This window comes from Festucalex cinctus, chromosome 17 (assembly GCF_051991245.1).
Source record: "Festucalex cinctus isolate MCC-2025b chromosome 17, RoL_Fcin_1.0, whole genome shotgun sequence".
NCBI classification, from domain to species: Eukaryota; Metazoa; Chordata; class Actinopteri; order Syngnathiformes; family Syngnathidae; genus Festucalex; species Festucalex cinctus.
The window spans coordinates 14,280,622-14,306,941 of NC_135427.1; the positions used below are offsets into that span (position 1 = coordinate 14,280,622).

General features: G+C 39.3%; 4 protein-coding genes across 4 annotated transcripts; all 4 read left to right on the forward strand.

The window, feature by feature from the left end:
* The first annotated feature begins 256 nt into the window (after window positions 1–256).
* Window positions 257–5,622, forward strand: LOC144004539 (nucleolar transcription factor 1-like). The gene is made up of 12 exons (XM_077501770.1): window positions 257–447; window positions 523–698; window positions 2,589–2,654; window positions 2,805–2,939; window positions 3,042–3,097; window positions 3,204–3,255; window positions 3,832–3,884; window positions 4,000–4,141; window positions 4,219–4,260; window positions 4,384–4,443; window positions 4,520–4,588; window positions 4,662–5,622. Exons 1-12 carry the CDS (start codon window positions 438–440, stop codon window positions 4,707–4,709), a joined length of 909 nt encoding a protein of 302 aa, XP_077357896.1. The 5' UTR covers window positions 257–437; the 3' UTR covers window positions 4,710–5,622.
* Window positions 5,623–5,706: 84 nt separating this feature from the next.
* On the forward strand, window positions 5,707–9,759 carry atxn7l3b (ataxin 7 like 3b). Its single transcript, XM_077501771.1, has 8 exons — window positions 5,707–6,277; window positions 6,398–6,511; window positions 6,593–6,725; window positions 7,505–7,676; window positions 7,769–7,872; window positions 7,961–7,983; window positions 8,077–8,122; window positions 8,954–9,759. Exons 2-8 carry the CDS (start codon window positions 6,461–6,463, stop codon window positions 9,031–9,033), a joined length of 609 nt encoding a protein of 202 aa, XP_077357897.1. The 5' UTR covers window positions 5,707–6,277; window positions 6,398–6,460; the 3' UTR covers window positions 9,034–9,759.
* Window positions 9,760–9,906: 147 nt separating this feature from the next.
* Window positions 9,907–17,832, forward strand: smarcd2 (SWI/SNF related BAF chromatin remodeling complex subunit D2). Its single transcript, XM_077501769.1, has 13 exons — window positions 9,907–10,655; window positions 11,385–11,590; window positions 12,162–12,204; window positions 12,297–12,419; window positions 13,444–13,563; window positions 14,088–14,183; window positions 15,027–15,128; window positions 15,255–15,416; window positions 15,528–15,625; window positions 16,620–16,755; window positions 16,836–16,958; window positions 17,034–17,135; window positions 17,210–17,832. The coding sequence occupies exons 1-13, from the start codon at window positions 10,521–10,523 to the stop codon at window positions 17,261–17,263; spliced, it is 1,500 nt and encodes a 499-aa protein (XP_077357895.1). The 5' UTR covers window positions 9,907–10,520; the 3' UTR covers window positions 17,264–17,832.
* Window positions 17,833–18,210: 378 nt separating this feature from the next.
* On the forward strand, window positions 18,211–24,620 carry psmc5 (proteasome 26S subunit, ATPase 5). The gene is made up of 12 exons (XM_077501772.1): window positions 18,211–18,368; window positions 19,821–19,892; window positions 19,982–20,051; window positions 20,131–20,228; window positions 20,335–20,391; window positions 22,224–22,454; window positions 22,519–22,645; window positions 22,717–22,907; window positions 22,979–23,077; window positions 23,162–23,272; window positions 24,073–24,159; window positions 24,234–24,620. The coding sequence occupies exons 1-12, from the start codon at window positions 18,345–18,347 to the stop codon at window positions 24,285–24,287; spliced, it is 1,221 nt and encodes a 406-aa protein (XP_077357898.1). The 5' UTR covers window positions 18,211–18,344; the 3' UTR covers window positions 24,288–24,620.
* Window positions 24,621–26,320: the final 1,700 nt, after the last annotated feature.

A 26,320-nucleotide genomic window follows, 5' to 3' on the forward strand; every position in this document is an offset into this window, starting at 1 on the left:
TGTTTTTCTCCCAGTTTTATCTGTTTTTTTCCACATTTCTTTTTTTCTTTACATTAATAATGAATTAATTAAATGTAAATTCCCGCAAAACATAATAGTCTTCTGTTCCAGTTGTGAGCAACAACTAAAAACAAATGGGAGTGAGTTTTACATACAACCGAACGCTAGATGGCGAAATAACACCTGATTACGTTGATTATATACAAAGAAGAAGACATTTGTCTTTCGTGATTGGTTGCTGTCACAAGAAGCCCACTCGAAGATAACTTCCGGCACATGATCCCATAGTAAAGGCTTGATACAACACGATACTACACGCTTTAAAAACAAAAAAAACAAAAAAAAACAAACGTAATCTGTTTGCTAACTTTTCTATTGAGCTGGCACGTTAGTCTACGAGGATACCGCTGTGTTGTTTTGCGGCGACTGAAGCCGAAATGGACACAGGTAGTTACTGTAGCGTATACAACTCAAAAACTCGAGCTACAGTTAAAGATGTATTTCTGTTACCTTTGTAAACAGCGTGGACAAACGAAAATCTGTTGAAGCTTCTGAAAGCGATGAAAACAAACATCTCGGCCGGCGACCGAGCGAAACCATTCTCTTCTGGACTCAGGAGGCTGGACTGGAAGAAGGTGGCGTTCCCTCCTTTCTCACCAAAAGATTGCCAAGAAAAGTGGCGAGTTGTGTCCCACAAGGTGAGCCGAGATTGTGTGCATTACTGTTAGTTTAGAACACCCACAGTCGCTTTACATTTTAGCTATTGCTAATGTTTAGTTTTGAGAGTTATTGTTCATTCTTGGCAGAATATGATGGTGATATGGTGGCTAAGGCAGCAATGTCACAAAAATATATAGTCAAAGCTAAATGTATTTTTTATCTCGTCTGAATGTACTCATGAATTTACTTATGTGGATTCTGGTCCTGTTTAATTAAACACAAAGTTGATAATGATTTTCGCTTGTATGTATGCATAGCAACAGGTGAATGGATTCACAAGTTAATTGTACTTTCTGCCACCTAGTGGAAGAGCATGCAATTGTTCTGCCTGCCTATCGCTGTAATACTTTTTTGGGGCATTTTCCCAAGGAACATCTGATGAATAGGAATCACTGGTTCAGACCCGTCACCAGAAAGAAATTGTAGGGGGGGCATTACCTTTTTTTGGGGGGGACACACTTTATCAACCTAAATCTAATGTTCATCAGGTTGAACAGCGGCATTGTGACAACTGCAAAAGTGTTCAGAAATATTTTCTGTCACTTAAAAGCGGCAGTTCGTTCTGAAATCTAAAAGACAAACTGAAAAAAATGTGTAGTTCATTTTGCATTTATTCAACTCAAAAGTTCATTTGAATCAAATCCACTCTTCACTTCTGTAAACAATTATGTCCGAATGAATGACTGCAACCCAGCCCCTTCTATCTGGAATTGGCTAGCAGTTGCCTTCATTTGCGTGTTGGATTAGGGCTGTACGATATGGACAAAATTTCCTTTCATTTTTGCCAGACATCTCTATTCTTTGATCTTTGACTCAGCATGAGACTTCACATCATTTTACTTTTTTTATGGTGCCTTCTGTATTTTGTGTTATTTTATTTCTATACTTGTACATATTTTTGTTTTTTTTAGTATTTTATTTGCGTGTATACTTATCTACTTATATTTACTCGAATTAATTTTATTTTGTGTTATTTTATTTCACTTGTGTCTACTAAAAGACTAATTTCTATTCCATGCACAGCACTTTGTATGCAGCAATGGATGTTTTAAAGTGATTTAGAAATAAGGTTGAGTTATGTCGATGATATACAGAAACAACATATGGGTTCAGTGAAAAACTAAGCAGAATATACATCAAAAGGATGCGTAAAGTGCTGTTTTTTTTTAATTAGAACTTAGTGACAGTCATCAACATGAACAAACTTGGCAATAAAAAAAAAAAAAGAGAATTCAACTCACATTGTACTGCAACTGCTTTAGTGATAAATAATTTTATGCTCCTTAGTTGTTGTTGTGTATGTGTGACTGCTTGGGTCTGTTAACAGCATACTGTGTATTGCTCCAATTCATCCGTGCTGTGTGGCTTGACTAATTAAAATAAAAGTTTGACACTCACTTGTAAACGTAACCAGTGGACTCAGGATTCCCATTGATGTCAACTGTGTCATCCTGGATCGAGGCACGACATGCTCACTGCTCAGTCTTTGTGCCAGCGCCAGCCAGCAAATGCGCACTATCTACCCGGAAGTAGTTTTGGCTAAGGCACGTCTGTAGAGCGCGCGTCTCCCCCCACCCCACCCCATCCCTCCTGATCCTGATTGTCATTGGCTTGCTTAGTTGTCAATTACAGCCAAACTTGAAAGGAGGTATGTGGTTGCACGCCATGCTTTACTTAAAACAGAAGGCGCAAGTTTACGTGACTGATAGGACGAATAGTTGGTGAGTCATCTTGCTAGGGCGGGCACGGCTGACTGACAGGGCGGGCACGGACCCCCAAGGCCCGCCCATGGCGACGGGTCCGCACTGGTTTAAGGTAATTTTGGGATAGTACACATTTTGAATAATGCACACATTACATTTTTTCAGTTACGCAAGTTTCGATCACTCACAGAGCTTGTGGATGAAGCTGAAGATGAACTTTCAACCTCAAAGGTAAAACCCACAATTGGGCTTTAACATGTGCCATGAATCAAATTTTAAAACATGTTGTCCAATGTCCATCCCTGTTTGGTTTCGCTGAAGTTTACAGCAGAGATTGGAACACATTTTAAGTAATTGTGATCTGTTTTTCTTTTCACTCAGAGACCCAGTGATCCAAGGATGATCTTTTACAAAGAGAACGTTTACAAATATCAGGAGCAGCACCCAAACATGAAACGCCAAAAGCTCTTCAAGCTAATTGCAAATGAGTACAATTCCCTGACAAAGGAAGAGAAGGTACGCTCAAGATTTAATTTTTCTCGCCGTGATTGGAACGTCACTGATTATTATTATTATTATTATTATTATTATTATTTTTCCCCTCTCCATCAAATACAGGCCCAGTATGTAGAAAAGTACCAGCGTGCGCGTGCAGAATACAAGAGGAAATTAAGGTACTAAAATGAATACGTGAGCATATCTTGTGACTATGTTTAAAAATAAAATAAAAATAAATAAATAAAAATAAATATCTAATGATGTGACTCGTTTGTGTTGCAGTGATGAGGACACGCAAGAGAAAAGGAGGTGCCTTTCCAAGGAAAGATCCCAGGTATAAGAACAACACTGAGAACAACTGTCCATTTGTAGGTTTAAACTCACACGTCATAAATAGAACAATATAAATAAAATGTATATTAATAATTATCCAAAGTATATCTAAAACTAGGGCTATCAATATCGTGATATTGGCCTATGCAATATGCACATCGCAAAGACCTCCAATAAGTTTGATATGGAATTTGATGCTTTTATCTCAATTTGACCAGTCAGACTGTCAGGTTTACCTGTTTGACATTTATTAAACATGACACAAAAGGAGAGAAGACAGACTCAAAGCTCGCAAGGAGAGAGGAGAGGAACTGACTGATACAATTCGCTACTGTACTCTCTGGAAAAAAAAATCCCCTTCTCACCCTCTCCTTTTATTTGGTTTACACGCCCCTAGTTCCACGGGTGTTTCATCCCTAATAATGCAAATGCAAAACATAGTTGGAACACAGTGAACTTAACTAAAATGTGCACTGCCATCCAATAGTTGAACATTATCGAGTGGTAATTACAATTAAGAATACATTGAGTTTGATTATTTTGTCACATGTAAAAATGTAAAAATGACTATTTCTAGGATCAAAGTGAAACGAGTTCAGAGGAATCCGACCCACCTCCAAAGCCCCCTGTGTAAGACAGTCTTTTTTTTTCTTATTTTATTATTATTATTATTTTTACCATACAAAAAAATTGAATATTTTTTTTTTTCTGTATCTTGGATTACCCCGCATTTTCGTATGTGCAGAAGCGGTTATTGCCTCTTCTGCAAAGAGCAAATGGCATCCATGAAGGGCATTCCCAGCAAAGGATACATGTCCGTGTGGGCACAACGCTGGCGCGAGGTGAGCGAAGAGGAGAGGAGCGTCTTCAACACACGCTGTTTAAAGGTACGCACGCCAACCTTTTTTCTATCTGGACACTGCTTGTCAACTTGAAAATATGATCATATGAACCAATCTTGAAGATGAAGAGAGATCACGCGCTGAAGATGAAGGAATACCATTTGGTGAGTTATGTTCAAGACTCTAAACGCATTAATCAAATAATCGCATATTAAATAGCAAAAAAAATCAGATTTTTTTTTTTTCCAAATCGTTCAGCCCTAATGCCAAACATTTTTATATTTCAGAAACGTCAACGCCCCGTAAGCAATCATATCGGCGGAACCAAGGAGGATGCAAGACCCTCAGTGAGTGTTGGCCCAGCACGTTGCAAACTCACTTTTTTATAGCGTGTACTTTTTGTCACTGTCATTTGTCGCTCAGGATTCCGAAGATGAAGACATGGCGGTCAGCAGCAGCGATGAAGAGGAACTGTACCGGGATTGCCATGAGGTCAGAAAACATGAATACACAAGTTCATATTTTGTTGTTGTTGTCCATTAAAACGTGCGACGCTCATCCACAGGAGATTAACGAAGAGGACGGCGGTGATATCTGGTTTGATGTGTTTTAGGTTTGACTGGAAATGATGTCAGTTAATCCTTTTTGTATCTTGTCAAAATGTTTTCTAAATACCGGCAGTGGCAATGTTATATATGCCTCCATTTTTGTTTTGTTTTTTTAACACAAAGATGAATTTATATTTTTAATAATTGTAGCTTAGTTGAAGGATATTAATATATTTTAATATCAGGGAAAATTAATGCTGTTTTGTTTTATTATTATTATTATGTGTACATGTTGGCTAATGGCTACTGGCTAGCATTCCAAAATTTTCGTTTTTCCAGAGTTCCAAAATTTCCACCCAAACTGCTTCAATCATTCAGAATCTCCTTACATTCTAAGCATTTACACATTTTTCAGAATAAAAATGGCAACAAATCCTCACAGCAAAATCCATTTAAGAGATTTTTTGACTGATTTTCCACATTCAACACTTTAACAGTAGAATTCCTTAATTTTCACAATAAAATCCACTAGATATAATAGATATTTTTACAGCGTTCCTTCTGCCTTCAACATTTTGTGATTGACACATTTTCAAAATTATTTTACACTATTCACTCTCCCTTCCACATTTGTTAAATTATGTGTTTGTAAAGCTCTTCATTGAATATTGAGTTTTGCATGCATCTCGTTTATTATTGAAGTTGCTATACATACACAAGTCAGTTTGGGACTCGAAAACGCCCCCCACCACCCCAAGTAATTTATAAGAACTTTGAATTATACGTACAATCAATTGTCTGTATAAAGTTACCTTTTAGTTTTATATTTTTTGTTTTGGTTTCTTTCTCCTTCTATACCCCCCCCCAAGACATTTTTTTCTTATTATTTTGCTCTGCTTTTGTTGTAATTACGGTGGAATGCATTATTAAATGTGCAATATGTTGAATAAAACAGTACAAATAAAAACCAAAATAAGCCGCTTCGCGTTGACTTTCCGAGTGACGCAGTGGTCTGAGCGTCACAAGTTGGGAAGTGAAGAAGGCGTCACGCTGCGATCGATTGCTTCTGTCTGACCTGGCATATAAAAGATGGATGCCTGCCGCAATAGGAAAATAAACGGAATCAAGACATTTTGCTAACTGGAGGCACGTTTTTGTTTAATCAACGGCGAGATGTTTGCAAACGAGTGTACGCGCTTTTTTTGACGACATGTTGGAAGAAGAAAAAAGTAGCCGCAATGCAGCGACGTTTTGACTAGAGCTGCGCTCGGGCACCACAAATCTCGACAGCGAAAGCCGTTCAAGGGAGGAAACTACAAACACTTTGAAGTCTCTTTTATTCCCGTGAGCACGGCGAGTGTTCGGTTTGAACCTCCTCGCGGTCTGTTAGCTCGATTAGGTGGTAAGCCACCTTGTTGTAGCCTGACATTTGCAACCTTTCCACTGCTTTTCTTTGTTTTGTTCCGCCTTTTTTTCCTGCAAGTGGGGGGTGGAGGGTTCGATCCAGTCGATACACCGACGTCAACCCTAACGCGCTTTTTTTTAATCGTGTTCCTCCTCAGCACATAGAAGTGGGAAGTGAAAAGAGGGGCGAGAGGGTGAGGAAGCCTCGGAAGTCTTCTGACGTGAATTTGTGAGTTATTGTATTGCAGCACGTTTCATTCATGTGAATTGAGAGGCACTAGTGTCAACATCAGCCTCCTCCACCAATCCCCGCAGCCCTGCTTTTCCTTCTTTTCTTTTCTTTTTTTTGGCCGAGGCTTGCTGAGCTGCAGCATGACCACAGCAGCGACGGCTCATCTGGGACTTCTGGCAAATGAAAATGGAAGAGGTTTCAATGTCCAGCCTGGACAACAGCAAACTGGAGGTGCAGTCAAGTTGGGTAACAAAAACGCATGGGGAGTAAAAGCGAGTTTCACATCGATCCCCCCACCCCCCCGCCTTGCAGGGCCTAGCTCAGGACATCCTGTCTGACCTGGTGGAGGATGCGTGCCTGGGCCTTTGCTTCGAGGTGCACCGGGCTGTGAAGCAGGGTTACTTCTTCATGGATGACACGGACCAAGAAAGCATGCGGGACTTTGGTGAGATTCGTGTCTGCGTCGGTTCTCAGTCCAGAATCTGCAAAAAAGTCGGGAGAGAGATAGTTTCATTTTTTTGTTTAGGAATTTTACTGACATGTCAAAAAAATATTACACCTGTTGCTGAATTTAACCCCTAATTCATAAATATGACTTACTAATTATGATTAATTTATTATCATTGTGAAATCCTGATTTGCTAGAAAAAAACAAGGACAGATTCATATTCAGTGCGGAAAAAAAAATCTAGAAATGACATTAAATTATAATATAATAAAACCTAACCGTTATTAGGTATTGTAATGCTCCCTCTAGTGGTTAAATGTGATAAACACATTTTTTGACGACCTGTCAACGATTTGCCTCAACTGACCCGAATCTGGCTGGCAGCTTTTGTCGGTTAACAGCCAGCGGACTCTGCACTCACCAGCCCGGGCCCCGCCATTTAAAGCTTTACACATAAACATATGCACGTTATTTTGTTTAATAATGCAAAATTATATTTTTATTTGATTAGTCTGTAGTAATATGTTAATATTTGGTTCTAAAAAATACTCAATGACCTGCTCCAGATCTAAAATTTTGAACTGATGAAACCTTTTGGATTAAATGTCCTCAATATATATCAGAATATTTGTTTTCAAATGTAGAGAGTAAAATTATAAAGATTCAGGTACAGATAGTTGACAAATCTACTATCTATACGTTAGTTTTACCACAAAACATTCCAAATTGTTATATGAGCCAATGTGTCATCCCGCTGTCTGCGCGCCAACGTGAAGAAATCGTGGACCAGCCGGGCCTGGATGTGTTCGGCCAGGTGTACAACCAGTGGAAAAACAAAGAGTGCGTTTGCCCCAACTGCAACCGGAGCATCGCCGCCTCGCGCTTCGCGCCGCACCTGGAGAAGTGCCTCGGCATGGGGCGCAACAGCAGCCGCATAGCCAACCGCAGGTGAGCGCAAGAAAAAAGATCGCCGTTCAAAGCATAACACGTCATCCGCGTGTGCATGTGTGTGTGTGGGTGGGCTCTTCCCATTTTTCCAGAATAGTCACGGATAACAGCAACACCAACAACAAGTCCGAGAGCGACCAGGAAGACAACGACGACGTCAACGATAACGATTGGTCTTACGGCGCAGAAAAGAAAGGTTCCGCTTTTCTTGTTTTGTTTGGTTTCCAAATTAGGTTAACTGCTAAAAATGTCTTCTTTTTTTTTCCCTCCTCTCACATTCACAGCCAAGAAAAGAAAATCTGAGAAGGTACTTTTATCATTCTTTTTTCTCAAGCTCTCTATTATTTATTTATTAAGACGTGCCTTGAGTTTTCTCACTTTTTTTTTTCTTCCTCTTCAGAATCCAAATTCACCAAGAAGATCCAAATCCTTCAAGCATAAGAGCAGTAAGTTGAAATCAGCACTTGACGTTCTTATATATGTTTAGCTCATAAAAAGCATTTCAAACTGTTCTTAATTCCCTCCACTATCTAAAGTAGGGATGTAACGATATCCAAACGTCACGATACGATATCACGATCTGAAGCTCACGATACGATAATTAGCACAATATTGTGTGGGGAGGTTGGCGATATTTAGAAAAAGGTCGCAATATTGTAAAAAAAAAAAAAAGAAAAAGTACAATATTGTGCTTTTGTACATAACAGCAATGTTGTTGTTGTTGTTATTAATGTTATGTTATGTTATGTTATGTTATGTTATGTTGTTAATGCACGCACACATTGAGTTCCTCCACATATTGACTTGCTTCACGGGCATATTACGTTCCCCTTCATCTGACAATTAGTGTAGATTTTCAACACAGAAGGGCCAAAACGTCCCTCATGAAAATTAAATTGCACTCAAATAAACTAGCTGCCAGAGGGTGCTAGAACTGGACAAATGGAAATCAACCTGACTTTTTTCTTCTCTTTTTTTTTTTTGTAGCATTTAAATATCGTGAACATGACGATGACAATATTGTGGCAGTTTAGTTTTCACGATGTCGCGCTTATCATTACATCCCTAATCTAAAGCTTCCGTATGTATATATATATGTGGGGGTGTGGGGGTGTAGTGTATGTGTGTGTATGTATATGTATATATATGTATATGTATCTATATATATATATATTTATTTATTTATTTATTTTAATTATTTTTATTTATTATTTTTATTTATTATTATTATTATTATTATTATTATTATTATTATTGTTATGACTCTTTTCCCACAGGCATGATCGGTCCTCGACGCCGCATGGACAACCAGGAAAGCCCGCGCATGTTGATGAAAGACGAGGCGTTCCCTCAATAACGACGCGCGCTCACGCGGATAACCAGCAGTACTTGAATGTGGTGAAAGTATTGCTGTTTTTATTTTTTATTTTTTTATTTTTTTTTTTTATTTTTTTTATTTTTTTTTTGCTTTTGGCTTGTACGGTGATGACTGCTCAGACCTCCCATTTAATACTTGACACTTTTTCTTTTTTCTTCTTTTTTTTAACTCAAATCATCGTACAGACACTGGCTTTTTGGTCATCTCCTTTGCTGGAATCTCAGTAATAATTAATCATGATTTTTTTTTTTTTTTTTTTTTTTTTTTTTGCAACATATGTTTATTCAAAGTGTTGTAAAAGTACGGATTTTCAGTTTTATGTTTTCTCTTGGAAGAAAACAACATTGAAGGGTCACATTACGTTTCAGACAATCACTCGAAATGGTTTGTCTTCTTTTTTTTCTCCCCCCACACCTTCTGTGTGTGTTTGAACGAGAAACAACCTCACTCGCCAGCGAGTGAACATTTATTTGTACAAGCAATTGCTTCAAAAAGCAGGCGTCGGGATGGACTTGATTTTTTTTTTTTTTTTTTTTTTTAGGGTTCATATGTCTCTGTATCATATGTTGTTTAAAGTGTAAAAGGGTTTGCACAAATCCTCGGTGTGATGTTATAGTGTAAATATTCCGATAGTTGCTATCATGGCTCAGTTTCTTTCGTCTGTCTAGCATAATAAATGATTTGTTACTTGTCTTGAATACACAACTGGGAAACGACTTTATTGCCGCTTAGATGCTAACAACCAACAGGGGGCGCCATCGAACCGGAAAAGGTAGAGAATACAGTCCGAATTGTTAATACAAGTCTTACACAAGAAATATTTAATTTTGATTACAGTCCCAGAATAATCAGGAGAAACCACGTTGAGGGGCTGTTTTTGTTGTATGTTTTTTGTTTTGTTGTTTTGCAACGAATTCCTGTAAACAATGTGCTGCATTCAAGTGCTGCCTCCCAAATTACGTAATTAAAATATTTCGCACTTATCTGACAAGAATGTGTGAAAAATGGTCAGTGGATAAATTATGAATGATTATTATATTTTTCTGGCAAACAGCGTCGCTGTTTTTACCGCAAAAGTTAAACAAATCCATTTTTTTTAATGTGGAGATGAGCGCCAAACGGACGTGATCCCCCAAATTACTGAAATTCTTGAACGCAGCATTCGACATACGAGATCTTGCCTTTAAAACACTGCCGTCACGCCAATGTTAGCTGTTTGAAAAATGTTCAGACTACGTCGGGAGGCTTTCAACATTCACCGCTGTTCATGGTACGGAGAAGTACTGTACTAGTAAAACAGAACCTCGGAACTTGACACGACTGGAGTCGAGCTTCACTTTTGTTGTTGACACGGCGCGCTGTCAAACCAAGTCAAGGTAACACGACTAACTTGAAAACTTTTACGATTAGACACGTTCAGTACGTTGGAGCGACATATTTTTTCTCCCGGGGACTTAAACCACTAAATGGCGACGAGGGGAAGCTTCACGGGTCCGACCATGAGCCCCAGTCTGAACCCGATGAATGTTGGACTCGCTGCCGGCTTGAGGATGCCAGCTGCGGCAGCATACCCTCGCTCCCTGAGTACGCAGTACACCCAGGTTGGTCGTTTGTTTCGTTTTTGACACTTGTATTCGGTTAAAGTCCACGAAATAAAAGTTAACTGGGCTGGTTTCTGACCATGTCCACAGTTTACTTTTTAAAAGATAGGCACTATCAAGTTTGTGTCGTGCTTCCGCATTTGAGCAGCTCGATAGGGTTTACCGCACAAGTTTTGAGTCTATTTTGTATTTTTATTTTTTTCATGGTAAAAAGACTGGGTCTTCGTTAAGCCTTGCAGTTGTCAGCTGGCGACAAACGGGGTCAACGTAACATGTGGGTCTAATATCACAAAATGTTCCTTAATCAGAATCACTTAAGTCATCATGAAAATGGAGCAGAATGATGAAACTCCAAATGTTTGTAGTCATGTCCACTCTGTCATCATGGAATATCAATTGATATAAAAACTTCTCAGAAATGTGAAATATATTTGCTAAACAGTAAACAAGTGAATGATTTTGCTCAATAAATGTCCATCATGTGCTTATGTTAGCTTTGTTTTCAAATGTAGGGAGTAAAGTCATAAAGTTCAAATAGTTGGCAAATCTAGTTAAGAACAATAGTCATGTTGAAAAGTTAGTTTACCACCAAATATTAAAAATTGTTATGGGCTAGAGAGGAGTCATAACTAGTTGCTTTCATGTTCAAAATAACCATTAAATCATCGCGAGCCTGCTAATCATTGTTTTTGTGCTCAACACAACTTTTTTTCTTTTCCCCCCTGCCAGCGTGCGGGGATGTCACTCGGCAGAGTCGGGGGCCCAATGGCCTCGATGGGTGGTCAGCTTCCCGGCCCCTCATACGGCGGCAGCAGCGGCATGCCCATGCGAGCCAGCATGGGACCCCCGGCAGCCCTGGACGCCTCACGGAAGCGCTTGTTTCATCACCACCATCAGCAGCATCAGCAAGAGGCGCTCGGAGGCCACCGGCGAGGGTAAGGACTGGAGTGAAGAACTGAGAGAATGGGATGAAAGAAGAACTAACGGCTTTTAAGTCTAATTGGCCAATACTGACTGTGGGATTGCGACAGACTCATTCTGTGTCATCTTAGTGAGGCGCATACAAAAGTTTTGTGTTTATACTTTATTGTCATGAGCTGGTAATGCTTAAGTGGGCGCCTGCTTAGCAAAACAACATCCCTAATTTTGAGTTCATCGTAGCGTCGCATGACTGCAGACTGGCGGCTATTTTTGACTTCAAACTGCTCTGTGATGCCACGCTCATAACTGCGGCGAGCCTGAGGTGAGGCAGCCACAATCGCGCTCTTTCATGGTCTGACAAATGTTGCTCATAAAAGAGCATGCCCCAAGTAACACTTTGGACACTTCCAAAAGTGTTTGAAAAGAGTCATAATGAGGTGGAACTGTGTGATGAAGCACACATAATTGCTTAACAATTTTTCTAAACAATGGTGTGATTAACAAGTCACTGAAAATTTCCATAATTGATCATATTTTTAGTTGGCTGTTGATGTGGATAATCGTGTTGTTTTCCTCTTATTTTAGGGCAAAAAGACGCAAGATGGCAGACAAGGTTCTCCCACAGAGAGTAAGTATGAGACTTTTGACCCTCCAGGAATTACTTTTTGGGCATTGTCCATGGTTGTCTCTAAAAATCATATCTTCATGTTGACTTTCTAGATCCGTGACCTGGTGCCAGAATCTCAGGCCTACATGGACCTCTTGGCTTTTGAGAGGAAACTGGATCAGACCATCGCCCGTAAACGCATGGAGATACAGGAAGCTATAAAGAAGCCCATTATGGTATATAGTGCAACAATATGCTTGCACACCATACCCATTATTGCATTTTTTATTGTGTATGTGTGGGGGAAAAATACTTTGTATATTTTTTGCCATTTAAGTTACTTATTTTTATTTGTTTATATTTATGTATTCATTTATTTCTGTATTATTAAATTTAGTATGAGACACTTTTTTTTTTTTTTTTTAATAGTTTATCAAGAAAATGTAGGCAAATGTCCAGCGCTCATCATGCGGCCACCTAAAATAGATCAAAAACATTTTGTCAAATACCTGTCCTTTATTAAAATTAAATAGGAAAAAGAAAGTTGCTTTAAACCGCTTCCCTGTGGTACACCACATTTCATTGCTGCTTTCCTCCAGAATTATACCTTTTGGTGTCTTACTGGCATAGTGTGAAAAATAGTACTTTTGTTTATAGTTTCTGCCATTTGAGGTCATTATAAAAGTTGCATCAACAAAGCGATTGATTGGTGTACCCTACAGTCAGCTTGAATATGCTCCTGCTCACCTTGGACCCGAGTGGAAATTACCACAATAGAAAATGGTGGTTGATTTGTATTCAAACAAAATGGCACAATGAATTTCTTATTAATCTTCACCATTGTCTATTAAGGAAAGTGCCCGTTGAAACATTTCGAAAAACTATGGCCCTAAGACGCTTACCTGGGGTACACCGCCATTCTATATTTGTTTCCTTGCCTTTTCTTTTGGAATACCCCAAATGTAGACCAAACTTTCTTCATTTTGCTGAGCTGCAAACTATGAAAACAAAATGAGAAACAGCCCTCAACGCTTTCTGACGGCGTCTGTTGTGCAGAAACGTAACTAATGCTGTGATTTGTGAGCGTACCGACCATCAAAATCCGATTAACTAGATCAGATTGTCTTGGTGAAGCAACTCATGATGCTTTAACAAACACAAAACAAATCTGCTTGTCATTTTTAAACCCTTCACTCCTGATTTATCAGGCGCCAGCTTGTCTAAAAAGCTTGCTTGTTTGTTTCCTTTTCGACCACACAGCAAAAGCGCAAGCTGAGGATCTACATCTCCAACACGTACACCCCGTGCAAGCCCGAGGGCGAGGAGGCGGACAAGGTGTCCTCCTGGGAGCTGCGAGTGGAAGGGAAACTTCTCGAAGAAGTAAGCCCCATTCCGCTCGGTTGTTGCGCCTCTTTTCTCGCTGTGGCCGTTTGGCTCGGACGGCGCGTCCAGATGTGCCTTTACTGCGCCCGCCCTCTCCCTTCCACCCCCTCGCAACTGCTGACACACGCAGGCCCTCGCGCTCCTCTGGAAGGCGGGAACTGAAACCGCAGGCCGTTACATACCACGGGGCTGACATGCCTCTCCTCCCTCCATCAATTCCAGCAGCGCTCGCGGTGTCATGCGGGGCCACATTAAGGGGATGTTCAGGCACGCTTGCTCACACACCAGAAAAAGGATGTCGGAGAAGAAGTGAAAGAGGTTGCGTTGTGCAAACATGCTTGCACAGGGCCGGGGAGGCGTGCAAGCAACTTTTTTTTTTTTTCCCTGTGTGTTTGTCTACACGTTTTATGCTTCACCACCCCCAATTTGCTCATCGCACAGACAACGCTGCAAAAAACTGGAACTTCATTTGTAAATGTTGATTTAAGTAAAGTGTTTTTCATGTTCTCTCGTGTTCCCAGCCTGGCAAGCAGAAGAGGAAGTTCTCATCTTTCTTTAAGAGCCTGGTGATCGAGCTCGATAAGGAGCTGTACGGGCCCGACAACCATTTGGTGGAGGTATGACATAAGTTCGCAAGCATTCCACTTTGAAGTTTTCAACATGTGCAAAGCAGCAATGCTTTTTTCACCAGCCTGACTTGAGCGGGAAAGTGGAATTCGGCTGAAATCGTGACTTTTTTTTTGGAACGGCGCGTCGAAATCTTGGATCTGGATGCTGGCCCGACACTATCAGTCTGAAAACATTTGATTTACAACATATCAAGGCTAAAGCGGCCCTTTTCAAAATGGTTCCTGCCGTATTTTTGTTTGAAACTAGCTCCTGAATTTGCTTGGCGTTTGAATTTGGGATTTAAGTTAGGTTCAAGAATGAAAGTAGCAATAAATCAACATTAAATTTAGGGCTGCAATTAATTATTATTTTAACAATTAATATATCTGCAGAAAATGCACAAACTCACAATGTCATAAAAAAACATTTTTTAGCAATGTTGTTAGTATTTTGACAGTAATTTTAAAATTACTAGCCATTCTGGAATTAGTATTAATTTGAGAAATGTAGCCTTCAATTTTATCTAACATAATGCTATTCTTCTTCTGGCTTCGAAGTAATTGAGAATTAATCAACAGCACCTCTGTTGGTTGCAACCAAGTACTACATCTGTGTCCACAAGTGACGGGATTAACAATGAATTGTTCATAGAATAATCAACGGAAGATGTAAATGTTTTATGTACTCTGTATTTATACAATGTCGAACCTAAAAAATAGAATCTACAATGTTGAATAGTTTGCATACATGAAATGTACAGTAACTGGAGTCTTCATATCAGTTCACTACTTCTCTTTTTCAACTATATGTGAAATGTTACCTTAACGGATTTTATTGTCCTTCTATGTCAGTGGCACAGAATGCCCACCACTCAAGAGACGGACGGTTTCCAGGTCAAAAGACCTGGCGACGTCAATGTCAAATGCACCCTTCTGCTCATGCTCGACCATCAGGTATGCGCACTCTTTCTATATATATATTTTTTGTAAAGAAGAATCTCAAGTGCTTTTTATATTATTATTATTATTATTATTTAATTTTTATTTTTTATTTATTTTTTATTTTATTTGCTGGCACAGCCTCCTCAGTACAAGCTGGATCTGCGGCTGGCTCGGCTGCTGGGCGTGCACACGCAGACGCGGGCCAGCATCATGCAGGCGCTTTGGCTCTACATCAAGAACAACAAGCTGCAAGACAGTCATGAGAAGGAGTACATCAACTGTAACCACTATTTCAGAAAGGTCAATCAAAAAAAACATGCACCCAAGCACTACTTGTACTGCCGTTGCAGCTTGTTCTTTCATATGACGTTTTATGTATTTATTTATTTTATTATATGGAATAAATGACAGATATTTGGCTGCACACGCATGAGGTTCTCTGAGATCCCCATGAAACTGGCCGGGCTGCTCCAGCACCCTGACCCCATCGTTATCAATCACATGATCAGGTACGGGTGCTTGGATTGGAATCTCTGTCTTGACTTTGGTGTTAAAACATGACACAATTCCGATTTACTGACTCTGACATACGGCATGGCAAAATAAACAGAAGAACGCTGAATGTTGAAGTTGGTCAGGCAGACCATATCTAACTGAAAAATTGTGCTTTGGCGCCATCTGGTGCCAATTATAAATCTTAAAAAAATAAATAAAATAAAAAAAATTTCAGCAGTGAAAAGTTATTTTGTCCAGAAAGTATTTGATAACTTCGTTATTTTTCATGTATAATTAATACCTTTAAAAAGTAATTTTTCTACTTACTGTCGACTGATGACATCACCTGTGCTGAGGAAGTAGGTAACAGCCAATCATGACTCGCCTGTTTTCTGGATTTGGTCAGTCAAGTGAGCAATGATTGGTTGTTACCTACTTCCTCAGCACAGGTGATGTCATCATCAATCGACAGCAAGTAGAAAAATTACGTTTTAAACGTACGTATTGTACATGGAAAAATAATGACGTTACCACATTAATTATAGACAAAATATTAACTATTCCTTTAACGTTTTTGGCGCTACATTTTTGCAAATTCTTTTTTCAAACCCACGCTCTTATCCACTTAAAACCTGGTCTATTACTATTATACTAAGCTCCTTTGTGCTTAGTCTTAAGCAACATGTGTTACTTTGGCGCCATCTGGTGGAATCTTGTTGTTTTCTCAGCGTTTGAGAGATCCTGCTTTGGCAAATGGGAAACTGAAATATTATGTTTTTTCGCAGCTACCAATAGCCCGTGTGGTCTACTTGCTTGTATTTCCTAATATTTATTTTTGTGACGTCACATCAGTTTGTGCTATTGTGTGATTTATGCTAGCGAGCTTCATGTGAAATGTAACTATGTAACATGGGCCCATGATTGTGTACATGTTAGATGCATGGCTATAACCGACTCTGTTTTGAAATGCTCTGTCGCCATCTTGTGGCATCTACACAATTTGAATAGTGTGGACCCCAACGACCAGAAGAAGACGGCGTGTTACGACATCGACGTGGAGGTGGACGACCCGCTCAAGAGCCAAATGAGCAGCTTCCTGTCGTCCACCACCAACCAGCAAGAAATTGCCGCACTGGAGACCAAGGTAGGCAAAATCGCAGGCACTCTCGGGGGGAATACAGGCAAACAAAAATGTATTTCACACTTGTTACTTCGCATTCCCAGATACACGAAACCATTGAGTATATTAACCAGCTGAAAACGGAGAGAGACTTTATGTTGAGCTTCAGCAACAATCCTCAGGACTTCATCCAAGACTGGCTCAAATCTCAGTGCAGAGATCTCAAGGTGAGCGTTTCCATTTTTATTTTTCTAACTATACCACCCACTCTGTTGCTTAATCGTTTCCCTTTTGCCCTCCAGGTGATGACAGATGTGACAGGAAATCCAGAAGAGGAGAGAAGGACTGAATTCTACCAGGCGCCGTGGATGCCAGAAGCAGTCGGCAGATACGTGTACTCCAAAGTACGTAGGCATGCCAAGCAATTCATCCTCATGTGCAAATGATGATGGACATCCTCCTCCTCCTTTACTTCCAGGTGCAGCAGAGAAGACAAGAGCTGGAGCAGGTTCTTGGGATCAGACTCACCTAAAGAGTGAACACGTCGTCATTGATTTGTCTAATTTCAATTGTTTACAAGCCTTGCTGACATTCCTGAAATCAAGGATTGTGCGCCAAATTGGTTGGAATGCTTGTTTTGTTAGTCATTTTGAGCCTGTTGACTTTGTATGCCATTTTTTGGGGGTTATGTTTAAGGTACTGCGTTTCATACCAGTATGTTTCATTCCAAATGATGTCCGTTTTGTTCAGGGATTTTTAAAAAAAAAATATATAAACTTCCTGAATGTTTACACGGTTTTTCTGTGTATAATATTATGTTGTTGTAGTTAGACAAACATGTTTGAAATGTTTTCGGACAATCATTGTAAGCCATTTGTGTGTGGTTGTCTAATTGTTTGACTCAGCTCATCATTGAAATGTATTTTTTAAACATTCCATGTTCACAGATGTGCCAAGTTGTTACAATGTAATGTTGCTTACTTTTTGGGGCAGGGGCTTAATTTTTTTGCATATTTTAACTTCTAGCACAGTGCTGTATCTTTTATACATTTGGAGCATTTTATAATGAACATAAAGGCAAATAAATGTCACATTAATACACTTATGTTAGTGCTTTCTGAATGGTAGCCTACAAGGCGCTGTGAAGGGCGCGTGTTAGGACAAGCCTCAGACACTTCAGTTGAAACTGGTGTGGCAGGTCCTGCTAGTTAGTAGCTCTTAGATTACTCTATGAATAGCAGCCACGTACTCAACAAATTACCACACCCTCGACATCTGTAATTATACATAATGATACTAAGTCGTAAGTATTCAGTCAGTGTCAGCTTATGTGCTAATGTATGCATTAGCACATAAGCTAACACTGACCATTGCAAAAACACGTATGTTCATATTTGATTCGTTGTCTATATTTGGTCTAATAGAGCCTTTTTCTGTTTTTGTAATTTTACTATTTGTGCCCTAAGATCGGCTGGCGAATATTTTTCGTGCCAAAATGTGACATCGTTGCTTTTGACCAGTAGAAGGCGCTGTTGCACATCCGCTTTCATTCGCCTCGAAGAAAGTGCTAAACCGGAAGTACGTCACCGTCCAGCGGATGCGAGCTTTCCAAGATGGAAGGGGACAGCACTGACAATGTAGGTGGATTTATCCACACTTTTGTACATTTTCGTCCTAGGATTGCGTTTAAACGTCTCCAGACCGCTTCTGTTTCTATATCCCAGCCAGTTCGATTAAATTGAAACTAGTCTTAGAGCGTGGTATATTAACAAAACCCGGCTTCGTTCAAAAACAATGTTGCTCCCTGTTTGCTGTATCATTGCGGCTAAGCTAGTCAACAAGCTAGCTCACGCTAGGTCAATTTAACGCGTCAACGTTTGCATGTTTTTTTACTCTCAACATGTAGACTACGAACTACATGCATACATATTTGCCCGTTTGTTTTTTTCTTTTTTCTTTGCGCTGTTCGTTGGTCCGCTGACTCGAACATGAAGATAGTACGTGAGAATCTGATTGTCGCTAACTCGCGTTCCCTTCGCTTGAATATGTTTCGATATATTTTCGTCTTCGCACTCGTTCAAATGTCACTGACTGATATACTCCTGTATTTTAATATCTTAAATTGTGTATATGCAGAATGTATATCGATATTGGCTGCACTATGGTAGGGCTGGGTATTGCCGCCAACCCCACGATACGATACGTATCACGAAACAGGGGTAAAGATACATATGTATCCCAATACTTGATCTTCAAGGCGATACGTATCCAGACATTTCACATTCATTTACTTACATTTTATAATAACAGTCATATGTATACCTAAAGGATATATTTATTATGTTGGATGACAAAAATGTTTTTGTTAGTAGCTCTTCTGGTTTACCACCAAGTGGCATGCCTGATCTAAATATGTACACACTGCAGAGCAAGGAGCAGTTTTTACAGACACACTGGGAAAAATTATTACCGTAATAGGCATGAGCCGATATGAATAAAAATATCAAAGTATTAAAATTACAGCTCTAAAATGTGCTTAGTAGAAATATTTGGGGAAATAAAAACTTTTTTTTCTTCATGTAACACATTCTATTTTATTTTTTAAACAAAATATAGGAAAATTGGTACATTAAGATACATGTGCCATGTTAAGTTTATAAGTAAATAAATGTTGATATTCTTCCTCTGCTTTCATTTTTCTTTGCAAGACACAGTGTCCAATCACTGGTGAGCTATTTTTTGCATTGAAGGCAATTAACTTCAAAGACACTGCTGGTTTTTATTTTCTGAGGTACAATGCAAGCTGCAAAGGTAAACGTTGACTGCCTATTTAAAGTTGACGAGCAATATCGATTCTGACACCTGTGTATCGATACGTGTATTGTAATGAGGCCCGCAACGATATATTGCAGTATCGATTTTTTGAGCACACCCCTACTGGATGGTAATTTGTCAGTGACATCAACTGTATCACTGGATTTTATACTTTACATTTTGATGCTCAATTAAGCTAAAACACTCCTCAATAACACTCCTCAGTAAATGAACCGGTAGTCTATTTAACACGTGAATCTTTGATTGTTTTCCAGATGGAGATGGGCGAGAGTAAAGGTGGATCAGGTCTCCGTCAGTACTACTTATCAAAAATTGAAGAGCTACAGGTAAGCTAATGGCATAAAAAATCACACACCCTCTTTTGCCACCTTAACCTCAATTGTTGTATTTTTTTTTTTTTTTTTTTCCCAAACAGTTGACCGTGAATGAGAAGAGTCAGAATCTCAGACGTCTGCAAGCACAGAGAAATGAACTCAATGCTAAAGGTAGACCCAATGTTAACGCGAAGGTATTTAGTTTTATATTAACAGTAATAATAACAATCCCAAATATTTTGTTTGTCAGTGCGTCTCCTCCGTGAGGAGCTGCAGTTGCTTCAGGAGCAAGGCTCTTATGTTGGAGAAGTGGTCCGGGTCATGGACAAGAAGAAAGTGTTGGTCAAGGTATGTACCATACCTTCTGCACACAAAAAAATACACTAAGCACATGCAAATATCATGCATTTATTTTCCTTTTTTTTTTTTTTTCTTCTTTCCTTTTTTCTTCCAGGTGCATCCAGAGGGGAAATTTGTGGTGGACGTGGATAAAAACATTGATATTAACGATGTAAGTATTGTGGCAGTTTATAATAAATAGTTTTCACATTGTCGTACTTTAGATTGGAACAGCTTAGGTGTACTGTTTACGTTATATTCCTTTTGTGCTTCTCCGCTGAAGGAAAATGTTTTGCTCAAAAATGGGAAAACAAATGGAACAAAAACTGGGATTTCAATCAGAGCTACAGACACTAAAAGCATTTTTAAAAGAACCCTTAAAGTGGAACCATTACAACTTAAGATTGTTAAAATATTGAGAAACTTTAAATTTAAAGCAGCTATATGGAAGATTTAAAATTTCAAATCGCTACTGCCACCTGTGGCCGAAAACAAACTGCACGCTCGTACACGCTGCGCGCACTCGTACGTGCACGACCTCAATACTGAAGACTGGGCTCTTCATATCCAATGTTTTCAGAGGTAAGAAGTTTTATAATATTACACAAAGCTGGCCACTTCACGGAATGACACTCTCAATCCCCACTAAACAATTGATGTCCACGGGACGTGCAGATCATATTGCTTTAGTCGGTCGAAGTCCAGTCCTGTGCTGTACTCCAAAACGATGTGCAAATTACGTCAATTAATTGGACCTCATTCCGACGTCAATATGCAGTTACATATTGTAGTCACCCCGCTCGACGGACGTCAACCTGATTCTAGTCATTATTAGTGTATGTCGCCCCCAGGCTAGCGTCATTGTGCATTTGCCGAAAGGTAGCCCACCTTTCTGCTATTAGCATGCTAGTCCATTTATGGAAATTGACGATTGTGAAAAACATATAGACCCATTCACTACTTAGTGTGATACGGCCGTGAATGTTATCGCCATTCAGTAGTACCGTTCACATTCCGTTAGCATAATACAATACAGCTACAATAGGCTGTTGTCACGGAGGAAAATAAGGCAACATTTAGCCTGATTGAAACGCCGTGGAATGGAACGTCTGTTCTTCATAGTCATTCTGTTCTATTACATTCAACTTTGCCGCCCCTTTCACGCTAAATGTTGCCGTCCACCTCACTTTCACCCCAATAGTTAAGACCGAGAAGTGATCGATCTTGAGGTTACTGCTATTTGAAAACAACACATTTTTTTTCTAAATGTCAAGATACTCGCTTCTTACCTTTTGGAGTAGAAAGAAAGCCAGCTGTGAATCACTTTTCTAATCCAAGTCCGATCTCAACTCTCTCCACCGCTGAAATGTCCAAACCAATGTTCACTCTCGTTCTTGCCCGGCGTCGGTCACTATCAAGTTTAGATTTTTTTTTTCGTGGCACTTGACATTGTTTTCATTTTTTTTTTTTTTTAAGCAGCCTTCCACGGAGTAACACCGGGTGTCTGGGGCAGCGAAAATCTGTACTAGTTCCGTCTTCGCGACTACAGGAAACAACTGACGAGAACGTGCATGACGTCACATCCTGCAGACAGAGGGCGGGAAATTCGAAGGATTCGGACCGGACGCTTCGTAAATAATATTGGCCAGAGGCTTGTAGGAGTACCCATTGTGAACAGCTAAGATGTTGATCTACTAATTAGAATATGTTTCAGTCATAAATGGTCAAATAAAAAGGCTATTGTTAAGATATCTTTTGGGGAAATCCGCCATATAGTAGCTTTAAGTAAATTACAAAATTACATTTATCTGCACAAACCCTGTATTAGCTTGCGGAGTGCACACGAGCCCAAATAACATGCTAACATTAAGTGACATCACACCACAAAAAGCTACAGTCTTTATACTCACTTTTGACATGTACACACTGTAAGGAATGCTAGACAATGCAGGCAGCGTTGTCGAGCAGCCGCAGCCTCCTTTTCATTTGTTCCTTCTGTCCCAGGTGACCCCCAACTGCCGCGTGGCCCTTCGCAACGACAGCTACACGCTGCATAAGATCCTCCCCAACAAGGTGGACCCTCTGGTGTCCCTCATGATGGTGGAGAAGGTTCCCGACTCCACCTACGAGATGATCGGCGGGCTGGACAAGCAGATCAAGGAGATCAAGGAAGTCATCGAGCTTCCCGTCAAGCACCCGGAACTGTTTGAAGCTCTGGGCATCGCGCAGCCCAAAGTGAGCGACCCGGCGAGAGGATGTTCAAAAATGGAGGGACGTTCTCTAACAAGCTGTCTTTCAGGGGGTGCTGCTCTACGGACCGCCAGGCACGGGAAAGACCCTGCTGGCCCGAGCTGTGGCCCACCACACCGACTGCACCTTCATCAGGGTGTCGGGGTCCGAGCTGGTGCAGAAGTTCATCGGGGAAGGTGAGCACCAACAACACAAATGGCAACGAATGCTCTCCAGTTGTGGTTGAACGTGAACCTGTGACAAAAAGGCGCCCGGATGGTGCGCGAGCTGTTCGTCATGGCCCGAGAGCACGCGCCCTCCATCATCTTCATGGACGAAATCGACTCCATCGGCTCGTCCCGCCTGGAGGGGGGCTCGGGCGGCGACAGCGAGGTGCAGAGGACCATGTTGGAGCTGCTCAACCAGCTGGACGGCTTTGAGGCCACCAAGAACATCAAGGTGAGCCGGCAGTTTGCTTACTGAAGTGTTCAAGCGTGCGTGACTGTTAACGATCTCTGTGCCGACGACAGGTCATCATGGCCACCAACCGCATTGACATCCTGGACTCGGCTCTCCTCAGGCCAGGAAGGATCGACAGGAAGATCGAGTTCCCCCCTCCCAATGAAGAGGTAGCGGCGCTCGCAGATTCAAATCGACACTTGTGACGTCACACTGTGACATCACCTTCATTTTTAAAACTTTTTGTTGGCCAGGCTCGCCTGGACATCCTCAAGATTCACTCGCGGAAGATGAACCTGACGCGCGGGATCAACCTGAGGAAGATCGCCGAGCTGATGCCTGGAGCGTCGGGCGCCGAGGTTAAGGTGCGCGATCACCACTGACTTTTTAGCACTTGACTCATTGAGCCATTTTCAATAGGAAAAATGTAATATTTTGTCAATTAATGGGATAATGTCATTATTTTTCATGTACAATTAATACTTTTAAGAGCTCATTCTCCCACGTACTGTCGACTGGCGACTCAGTTTGCTGATCAAACGCAGAAGACAGGTGAGCCGTGATTAGTCGTTAACTAATTCCGAAGGCGATGTCCTCTTCAGTCGACCGCAAGTGGAAGAATGAGTTTTTTAAAGTATTGTTTGTGAAAAATAATGTCATCACATTATAGATAAAAGATTGCACTTACTGCTGAAAATGGCTCAATGAGTCAAGCAAGCCTTTAAAGGGGAAGCCCCCCCACAAAAAAAATGCATAAAAATAAAAAATCTTGACCATAATGTTCTAGTAGCCCCACTAGTCTAAATATAGTAAGTGGAATACAAGCTAAGCAGCAAAATCCGGCAGTTTTGATTAATATCAGAAGGTGTCCATTTTGCCACTTGCTGTCGAGTGAGAATGACATCACAGTTGATCAGGTAACAACCAATCACAGCTCAGCTTCAGAAAACAGGTGAGCTGTGACTGATCGTTGCCCGAGCCTAGAGCAACTGTGATGTCATCTTCAGGCGACAGCAAGGAGGCAAAATGGCCGCTCCCTAAGATGGATACAAACTGGCTTCATAACTCATATTCCACCAATGTAATATTTATCAGAATGTCATGTTTAGGCTAGTGAGGTCACATATAACATATCATCGACACGTGCTGTGCTTGTTGTGTGAAGGGTGTTTGCACGGAGGCGGGCATGTACGCCCTGCGTGAGAGGAGAGTCCACGTCACCCAGGAGGATTTTGAGATGGCCGTGGCAAAGGTTGGTCACCTCCCACCCAAAACAAAACGTTTGTGTGAAAAGTGTCGCTAATGTTTTGGTTCTGTGTCCTGCAGGTGATGCAGAAAGACAGCGAGAAGAACATGTCCATCAAGAAACTGTGGAAGTAACGCAGCGTTTTTGTTCTCTTACGGACTCACATGTATATGTTCCTGCTTTTTGTTCACAGTTCACTTTCTAATTGTTGCATTTGTCTGAAAATAAATAGATTGTCCACACACAAAAAAATGTGACTGTCTGAAAAGTTTCATCAACAGCAAACACTTGCTGGGAAAAACATTGAAGATTAGACAAGTAGCTGCTGCTGTGATTGGGTACTATGCATGTTTAACAATCAGGTCGTTTTTTTTGTTTGTTTTTTAATAAAATAAAAAAAAAAAGCCTTACTATACATGGTGTATTTGTTTTTGTTTTGTTTTTAATAAAATAAACGCCTTACTATACATGGTCGTTTTTTTTTTTTTTTAATAAAATAAAAAACTATACATGGTCGTTTTTTTGTTTTTTTTTAAGAAAATAAAAAACGCCTGACTATACATGGTCGTTTATTTTTTTTAATGAAATAAAAAATGCCTTACTATACATGGTCGTTTTTTTTTTTTAATAAAATAAAAAACGCCTTACTATACATGGTCGTTTTTTTTTTTTTTAATAAAATAAAAAACGCCTTACTATACATGGTCGTTTTTTTGATAAAATAAAAAACGCCTTACTATACATGGTCGTTTTTTTTATTTTAATAAAATAAAAAACGCCTTACTATACATGGTCGTTTTTTTTTTTTTTAATAAAATAAAAAACGCCTTACTATACATGGTCGTTTTTTTAATAAAATAAAAAACGCCTTACTATACACGGTCGTTTTTTTAATAAAATAAAAAACGACTTTCTATACATGGTCGTGTTTTTTTTTTGATAAAATAAAAAAAGCCTTACGATACATGGTGGTTTTTTTGTTAGAAAAAAAAAAGCCTTACTATACATGGTCGTTTTTTTGTTAGAAAAAAAAAGCCTTACTATACATGGTCGTTTTTTCAATAAAATAAAAAACGCCTTACTATACATGGTCGTTTTTTTTTTTAATAAAATAAAAAACGCCTTACTATACATGGTCGGTTTTTTTTTTTAATAAAATAAAAAAACGCCTTACTATACATGGTCGTTTTTTTAATAAAATGAAAAACGCCTTACTATACATGGTCGTTTTTTTAATAAAATAAAAAACGCCTTACTATACATGGTCGTTTTTTTAATAAAATAAAAAACGCCTTACTATACATGGTCGTTTTTTTTTTTTTTTTATGAAATAAAAAACGCCTTACAATACATGGTCGTTTTTCTAATAAAATAAAAAACGCCTTACTATACATGGTCGTTTTTTTAATAAAATAAAAAACGCCTTACTATACATGGTCGTTTTTTTAATGAAATAAAAAACGCCTTACAATACATGGTCGTTTTTCTAATAAAATAAAAAACGCCTTACTATACATGGTCGTTTTTTTTATTTTAATAAAATAAAAAACGCCTTACTATACATGGTCGTTTTTTTTTTTTTAATAAAATAAAAAATGCCTTACTATACATGGTCGTTTTTTTAATAAAATAAAAAACGCCTTACTACATATGGTCGTTTTTTTTTTTAATGAAATAAAAAACGCCTGACTATACATGGTCGTTTTTTATTTTTTAATAAAATAACAAACGCCTTACTATACATGGTCGTTTTTTTGATAAAATAAAAAACGCCTTACTATACATGGTCGTTTTTTTGATAAAATAAAAAACGCCTTACTATACATGGTCGTTTTTTTTTTTAATAAAATAAAAAACGCCTTACTATACATGGTCGGTTTTTTTTTTTAATAAAATAAAAAAACGCCTTACTATACATGGTCGTTTTTTTAATAAAATGAAAAACGCCTTACTATACATGGTCGTTTTTTTAATAAAATAAAAAACGCCTTACTATACATGGTCGTTTTTTTAATAAAATAAAAAACGCCTTACTATACATGGTCGTTTTTTTTATTTTAATAAAATAAAAAACGGCATACTATACAAGGTCGTTTTTTTTTTTTTTTTTAATAAAATAAAAAACGCCTTACTATACATGGTCGTTTGTTTTGTTTTTAATAAAATA